Source organism: Centroberyx gerrardi, chromosome 13 (assembly GCF_048128805.1).
Source record: "Centroberyx gerrardi isolate f3 chromosome 13, fCenGer3.hap1.cur.20231027, whole genome shotgun sequence".
Classification (NCBI taxonomy): Eukaryota; Metazoa; Chordata; class Actinopteri; order Beryciformes; family Berycidae; genus Centroberyx; species Centroberyx gerrardi.
In genome coordinates, this window is record NC_136009.1 from 15993376 (window position 1) to 16001923 (window position 8548).

General features: G+C 42.1%; 1 protein-coding gene across 2 annotated transcripts; it reads right to left on the reverse strand.

Moving 5' to 3' along the window:
• Positions 1-306: 306 nt before the first annotated feature.
• Positions 307-8221, reverse strand: kiaa0040 (KIAA0040 ortholog). Of its 2 annotated transcripts, none has more exons than XM_071925129.2 (2): positions 8085-8221; positions 307-4219 (listed from the first exon to the last, which is right to left on the reverse strand). In XM_071925129.2, the coding sequence occupies exon 2, from the start codon at positions 3197-3199 to the stop codon at positions 2870-2872; it is 330 nt and encodes a 109-aa protein (XP_071781230.2). In that variant the 5' UTR covers positions 3200-4219; positions 8085-8221; the 3' UTR covers positions 307-2869. The 2 variants fall into 2 exon arrangements, with proteins under 2 accessions (XP_071781230.2, XP_071781231.2); XM_071925130.2 differs by having other exon boundaries at positions 8089-8215.
• Positions 8222-8548: the final 327 nt, after the last annotated feature.

Genomic DNA, 8548 nt, shown 5'->3' on the forward strand with positions numbered 1-8548 from the left:
TGTGTTTGTTTTTCTAGCAGTGTACAGTATAGTTGCAGTTCTCCATAGGTAGAGTCTCTTAACAGTCTGTAAAAAATGGTTAGGGGCTTTATTCCCATGGGGGGGCTTGTATACTGAAAATAAATGCAGTGACTGTATGCCTCCTGCATTTTACTGAGTGCGCTGTCTGAGTCTTGGCAGCCATGCTCAGTGGTGCAGCTTGTGTAATATGTGACATGCTTACATGTAAAGATAATGACTAAATGTCAAAATTCAAAAGCTCTGTTAACTTCAATTTATATTAGTAATGGAGAAATGAGATTCAACAAAGCTAGAAAAATACTTTATTTCTCTTCCTGTCTTCTTCCACATTGTGTTCTCCTTCATCACTGTATCACTATATGTCAAGATAAATTATGCATGCAGTGGAACCAAAACAAAGCCTGGCCAGGCATATAATTAAAAAAAAATAAAAATAGAAAGATCACCTCAGCAATTTTTCAACTGTGTAACAACAAAAAAACATCCTAAATATACAATGTCATGCATAATTGGGTGGGATCAAAAAGAGGTGCTATCGTATAGAAAAACTATCCAGGAAGGCAGATTTGTTGTTCAGACAGATGACAAATCCCCCGCCTCTGTTCCCTCTGATCACAGCAAACTGGCAAAGGGAAGCAGTAAAAAAAAAAATAGATTTCCCACCCCTTGACTTGTGCAGCTGAATCACATAGTCCCCAGCAAATCAAATGTGATGGGTACACAGTAAGGGAAGTCTAAACATGGTCTATTTCGACATTATAAATAAAGCCTAACAGGTGTTGAGAAGAAAAAGGGTGAATGGTGCGAACATGATGACAAAACCACTCCAAGCAAGACAAACCAAGACAAAGTGATCTCATGAACGCAACCACCAGTTCAGCATATCATAGGTTAATAGCATAGGGTGGAAAAAGTTATGGAAAATATCATCCAAAATATCATATACTGTATAGTGGATTTGAACACTGATAAGCCATGGTAACTGAATATAGCCAGGGAGCCAACTGCAGTGGGACGAATGCACAAATTACCAAATGTATGGCCGCATTAATGATCATTTTTAGTAGAAAAGGAAAACACCAAATTTCCTTCCTAGCAAGCCTTTACTTCTGAATATGCTGATAGAAGTCTCCAGTGACAGTGATGGCAAAACTCAATAATCTGAACTACAGGACCTGTGTTGTCTGCAAAACCAGAGTGCTGAAAATCTATAATCAGTTTGAATTTCAGATTCTCATGAAGGGAGAACACTGATGTTGATGACTGAATGCTGATGACTAAAGATGATCTTACATGGGCAACATTTCGAGGGAACTGAGGAAATTTATGGTAAATGTCAACGGGGACAAAATCTCTGCGGGTAAATCAAGATATTTAGTTTTCTTGGCAAAATTCCCAATCTATCTTGCTTTATATTGTTCATTTTCTATAATGGCCTTAGTGCTACAATGCTGTATAGGGAAGCCCAGCCCAGGTCAATGATAATGGATCAGCAGTCTCACTCTGACAAATACAGACTATACTGTGAAAACAACAACAACAAAAACTGCTTCCTCAACAATAAAACATCTGAATAGGTTGATGGGGTTGTTTCTTTGGAAAGCCCCCAAGTCAGAGCTGTAGCACTGATTGGTGATTGGGTAATGCTGCTGAGGTTTCATTTTACACTGCAAGCTCAATTATGCAGCACAAGTGTGATTTCCCTCTCTCTAAACATGAAGGACAGCAGACAAACCCTAATTTCCACGTGGGAGGTGTCCGTCTGAACGGTAATGGAATGAGTGGGGCCTGTTTTCCCAGAAGCACTTGAGGCGAGAAGATCATAAGCAGATGCATAAAGATGATCACACTGCTAAGATGCTTCTGCTTAATTGGGCTTTGAGATGTCACACAGTTAAAAAAAAGCGAGCTGCCAGTGCAATCCACTTGAAGTCCAAAGCATTTGATTATCTCAGTGTTTCACTCCTCTCTCTTCTAGGTTAAAACATTTGAAAAATATATGTAAGTTGAAATAGCTTTGAATAGTTCTTAAGGCTCACCGGAAGAGTCTCAAAAAATTGAAATGAACATATAAGTAGGATAAGTGCCCCTCATGTGGACTATACTGTATTCTAATTCGGCTATGAATCACTCTATTAAGTAGATAAAGCGAGACCAGGAAAAGAATTCAAGAGGATAAAAAGAGTTATAGATTTCATTCCAAGTGCACCGAGTTCAACTTCTTGGAGCTCAATGGCTTTAAACTGGTAGGAAATGAGAGTCATTTTCCTATCAGGGAATCACAACTGTAGATTGCAACCTGAATGTAAGAACTAGGCAGTATTATAGCCGTCTGAGCGCTAGGCGGTCCTTAAATTGGCTCTATCTCCCAAATGTAGAGGCAATGAATTTCACATGGAAGCTCTAGGAACAAAGTGCTCTCACTAACACTGTCCTCCACTCTCTCTCTCTCTCTCTCTCTCTCTCTCTCTCTCTCACACACACACACACACACACACACACACACACACACGCCATCATTTATATGTCTCTAATACCTCATGTGCTTCTGTGTAGCATATGTCTTCCTTTATGTACCATGCACTAAAAACATCATAACAAATGTAAACATTATCATAACAATACTACATCATATGAATACAAAATGACAAGTCTCTGTACACTGTTTACATATTTCAACCAGATCTGTGTCCATTATAAGTTGAAGTCCTTTCCACTACTCTGAGCAGTTCTGTAAGCCTCCTTTGAGTCCAGCACAGTTGAAGTTTGCACTTTTGAAACAATCCGTTCGCTCCACTGCATCAGTCAAGACCATCTGATCCAGGAACAGCAATTTCAAAACTGATCACTACACCATGGCGAGGGCAACCCTGTCAGGAGTCATCGGCCCGGTTTTGACCGAGATCCACAAGTCCTCAGTATTCGCCACATTTTTCTTCTTCTTCATCTCCGACCTCGCCGTTGCCGCTGTGTCTCCGCAGCAGCAACAGCAGCAGTTGGCATGGCGACAGCAGCAGCAGTGGCAGCACACCACCAAGGATGTGAGAAGGACCAGCAGGGGAAGAGCCAGCAGGACCACCAGGCAGACCGTGTTGTAGACCCCCTGGTTGTGTTTGTCCGTAGCAAAGCTCCACAGCTGATTGAAAAAATCCACGATGCTGTCTGTCTTCCCATCCATGGCTTCAGGACATGAAGCTGTGACTGCTTTTATTGAGTCTGCCTGGCACCAGTTGTAAACCTTCAATAAATCCTTTATTGGGTTGTGAAGTTTATAATATTGTAAAAGGACAAATGCGCGTATTAGGCTGCTTGTGACATCACACCTCCACCAACGCAATTAAGACATGCTGTTAATTAAACTTGAATCCCCTTTTACTTAATCTGGCTCAGGCTATAAAGTTTTATAGTCTGAATTTTTTACTTTCAGGTCACCCTGGATTTTCAACTTTTTGATGTTGAATAATAATTCCTTTTAACTTTAAGGTTTATTGCCTTACTAAGTAATCTGAGGTTCAAGATTACAACAGTTTTAAAGAAAAGGACTGAAAGAGAGAGGTTGTTGGACCACCCAATCGGACAGTTTGTTGACACACTCCTGATTCCGTTAGAAAAGTTGGATAGAATCATCAAACATCCACCAAACCAAACAGTTGTCAGGTCAGATATTTTTGCTGGTGACTCACCCCTGACCTCAGATGTGCTGCTGTTTCCTACACCAGCACTCTTAGCCGGGACCAGCCCACTGATTGGAGTTCAGATAGCCTCCTGTCAGCGCAGCAGTATCTGATGGGGGTATGATGCTTGTGTATGCGCTTGGGCTTGTGTTGTTTGTGTTAGATCAGAAAGCTGGAAGCATGGGGGCCGACTTCACACACGCCTTCTTCCTTAAATGTCTCGTCCGGGGGGTTCGAGACCAAAGCATTTTTTAAACAAATCCTAGAGGCCGACAGATCAATTGTTTATGAGAAGATTGGCTTTGAAATCCTCCACTTATGGTGATTCTGATCTTGATGCAGGAAAGGAAAAAGGGCCTATAGCACGGGTTCATCCAAGTTTGTTTTTTCGCCGCCTGACATTCCACCTCTCGTTCTTTGTTCTTTGTCCTTTGCAGTCTCCCCTTGTTCTTTTGCCCTTTCTTTCTCACTTTAGTTTAATCCAGCTGCTTGGTGTGTTGAGAGGTGATAGACTTAAGGTGTTTCTGTGGAACAAAAGAGAGAGAAAGTGAATATGGACTGAAGTTTGGTCTCCCACAGACACCCCCGCCCCCCCACCTCCTTCTCTTCTTCCTCCCTCCCTCTCTCCCTCCCCCTCCCTCCTCCCATCTCCCCCCCTCTCTCCCCTTGTCAGTGTCAGCTTCAGATTTTCAGCTTTCCCCTCATTAATACTGCAGAGGAGTCATTCAGGATTCAGGGCAGATCTCTCTAAGAGTCCCACTGAGAAAGAGGGAGCGAAGAGAGAGAGAGAGAGAGAGAGAGAGAGAGATAGAGAGAGAGGGATGGAGGGAGATTGTGTCTGCGAGAAAGCGCGACAGAGAGAGAGAGAGATAGTCAATTGCTCTAAGAGCCCCACTGAGAGAAAGTGTGACTCAGTGGCAGAGAGAAAGAGAGAGGGGAGGTAGAAAGAGAGGGAGAGGGGATGGCTGCAGGAGATTCATCTGAATATAGCAGGCTAATGGTTCCCATTGGGGGAGACTGATAGATGGGACGAGGCGAAGGACTTCATAAATGTCTGATTGTTACATTTTCCTCTGCCCTCAGATGAAATCTCCCCTTCACACCTCTCCTGGAGGAGAAGAAGACCCGCGGTTAGCTACCTGACGAGGAGAAGTAGCTCTACAAATGATTTCAAAGAGCAGTCAGCCTGAGAGATAAAAGTGCAATATTGTTCCTTTTTCTCTGAGAATGTGAGCTGTTTGATTAAGTCTGGGGCTTTGAGGCGACGGATAGTGTTTTTTATTGTTGAAGATATTGCATTGGCCACTTTATGTGTAACATTTAAATAGCGTAAAACAACTATAGCTCTCCAAAGGATTTCAAACACCGTTTGATTAAGTCTGTCCCTTAGAAGCTCTTTAGCTCACATCTATAGAGCGTCTTTGTATTCTGTATGCAGAGGGGAGGAAAAAAGATATTAGTCAGATTTTCATCTCACATTTGGCTGCTTCTTAGGCAGAGCGAGGAAGATGCACCTGCATGTGGAGAGCAAATAGATTTGGCGTGGTTGTCGCGGTGCGTTGCGTCTCATGTGTGAAATTGGTTTACCCGCAGTCAGCCTTCCAACTTCCCTCCTGCTCATTTACTCAACAGGAAACTGAGCTCTGAAAGCTAAGCAGCAAGAGTCAGCTGACACATCATACCAAGAGTTCAGAAACCGTATTCTCATAAATAACGTCTACACTGAGAGATGAGGTGGTTTCTATTTTTATTGTCATTAGGGGAAATTACAGTAAAGTTGAGACCCGAGGACAAATAGGTAGACATTTAGACCAAGCACTATGTCAAACAAGTATTCCACTTGGGCTTTAAGAGTCTTTAAAGCAAAACAAGCTTTATTATTTGGTTGCTGATCTAACTAGCTAACTTTTCTGTTATTTTATTCTTATTTAGGCATAATATATTGAAGATTGTACACATTGTTGGAAACCATTGTATCAGACATTGCCCTTAATGACATTATCTGCTGTGATTACGGGTTCTTTTGTAATGCTGACAGTACTTGGCCGAGCTGCATCATCAGCGTAGGGACACTCTCATAGGATGAGGACAGAGTAAACACGACCAGCCAAAGAGTCAAGAGTCAACAATAGGTAGGAGTCAGGAGGAGAGAATGAGCGAACAGCATAAAGCCCAGGAGAGGGGAATAGGTGTGATCAAGCTGTATAAAAGAGATGACTAACAAGGTGTTAAGGTCACTGAAAGGAATGGAGAAGTGACTAACTTATAACAATAATAGTCTCTGGCCAGGAACAATGAGATGATTGTAAGCCATCCCAAAACATGGGTGAACTATCAGACAAAGAGTGTGTATGTCAAAAAAAAGGTTTGAAAGCTTCTAAGCGTTCGTCTCAATAATATTTACAACATCTTTGACCCTGTCAGGACCATGTAGAGCCCAGTGTTGTCATGTGGAGACCCACAAGACGATCGAGGGCCTATATCCGCTTAAAGTCACAGTGAAACCGCATTCTGAGATCATCTTACTTCCTTAATAAGATGTATTTCCTGTTAAAACAGGATATTGGGGCAGAACATAACATGGAGGAGGATCATTCGAAAGTGTAAACCAGTATCAGTTTAGGGAGAGAAATATAGTTTCATTTGATGGGAGGGGCGGGATTGTTAAAAAATCTGTGATGGTTTTATTATCAATCATTTTTAGGTACGCCTCCTGGTATATGATGAGGTCCACACTAAATATAAAGTAAAACTAATGAGATTTTCATAGAAAAATGCAATAAAATAACAAATTAGCATTTCAGTGTGACTTTAAGTCCGTACCAAGAACTGTGTTCACAGAAAGGTCTTACCAGTGTGCATTAGTACAAATTTATGTCAGACTAGTTGTTTATAAACTTGATTTGGAAAGTTCTCCAGCTCAGTGCCAGTTTCAGACATGACATACTTCTCTTGGTGGTGGTGCTGAAGGATACACAGGAGTTGCCAGGATTGCGGTGCCAAGAATCCCTTCCTCAGCAGGGTCTATTTACAGTATATGTCAATGACACTAATTGAAGGTGTGCACACCGTAATTGTTGAGCTTGTTCATGTGTGCTTGAGCTGGAGGTGGCTTGTGATTTAGGGAAGGTGTAGGACAGAGGTACACAACTAAAAACAAAAACAGTTCATTTTCTAAATAAAGCCACATTTTAAGAAATTGTACAGTCAAGTGAAAGATGAAATTCAAAAACATTTTTATATGAAGCCCCAGGCTTTAAACATTTCAGTGGTTCATTTTATATTGCTGAAATGTTCCTCACAGACAATATTGTCATTCTAAGACAAAGCTCCGGCTGGGTACTTTCTCATGACATTGTGTTGGCCTAGACCCATTCATATACAGGAAAAGGCCATTTCAGGGGCACACAAAGCCAGGATGGGGCTGAGAAAAATGTTATGGTTGCTCTCACTTAGCCCCCGCTGCTTTTTAAGGAACATGTGCGACCCAAAAGACAGAGCTGTGACAGAAGGCAAGGCAGGAATCTTTAATGACTCGCCCCGAGCACACGGTCAGAGCAAACCCTCCTCAGTCTCTCTTCATATTCTGACTGGGACATGTTCAGTTACGCTTCCCCTCGCCCACCAACTACTGCCAGCTATTTAACAGTCCAAGACTGTTCTTAACTGTGAATCAGTCAACGTTTAGTAGCATTATCCATATCTCTTGGCAGAAAACATTGAATATCTTTGATCACTGATGCCAGCAGTTCCAGTTATGGTCACTACAGGCCTATTGATAGCTTGTAGAAACACACTTCTCTACAGCGAGCAAGACGAAAGAGTGCCTTAGCCCATTACAGGTCAGGCTACTGTAAACTTTGATCCTGGCTAAGTGAAATGAGCCAAATAATAGAGCAGAGTACAGAGTCTGTGCAGGACAGACTATCAAATGAAATTGTTGTAATCTTTTTCAAAAGCCGTCATCACCAGAAGGTTCAAGTCAAAAGATGTTTTCTGCGCAGGTCCATTAAACTGAGCTGCAGAAAGCCATTCTTTGGTTGACAGTAAACGTAGAGATTCTAACAAATGAAATAAAGTTAAACTTTTTCATGTTTTAGTGTCAGTCTGTGGTTTCCAAATGCAGAATGCAAATGCGTGAATCTTGTCAAAGTATCATTGCAACTTCCCCAACTTCCTGTCAGATCTAACCAATGGAGCGAATTGCCAAAACAACGTTTTTAAAAAAAAAATTATTTTTTTTTTTACAGAGCCTGCCACAGTAATATAAATTTTGTCACTCCTCACCCACAGCCACACAACAAAAAGCACCAAAAGCTATTATAAAAGAAGGTTTAAAAGTATTTCAAGTCGCTGCCACTCAACAGATGTTTGAAAGAGGCACCTTACCCACAGGCACTTCTGAAGTGGCAGGCCAGGTCTCCCCTGTCTTATCCAGTCAGCTGCTGAAAACTTCTGTTGTTGCTGTTTTGGCATCTGGCTTCTGCTCTATTCTGGTCCCTCTCACCCAGACGTCTTGACAAGTCCTCACTTTCTGTTCCTGTTTCTCCCTCTCCCCTCCTTCCCCTCTCTCTCTCTCTCTCTCTCTCTCTCTCTCTCTCTCTCTCTCTCTGTCAGTCTCTCTCGGCCGCAGCGTCACTGCACCCTGCCCGCCCCGTGTAAGAATGGGCCCTCTGTCTATGCTTATGTGCTCCTGCATGACGTGCCGCTCGCTCTGAATTCTTGTGGTTACTTTACACACACACAAGCACTGAATGATGTCAGAGAAAGAGAGTGAGAGAGTGAGAGAGTGTCAATGAGGTACACTGAATAAGAGAATGTGAATATATTACTTCAGTCAACAGTAAATTAAA

Excerpts from the sequence above, each read along its gene's own strand:
- kiaa0040 (XM_071925129.2), bottom strand. The coding sequence starts at position 3,199 with ATGGATGGGAAGACAGACAGCATCGTGGATTTTTTCAATCAGCTGTGG.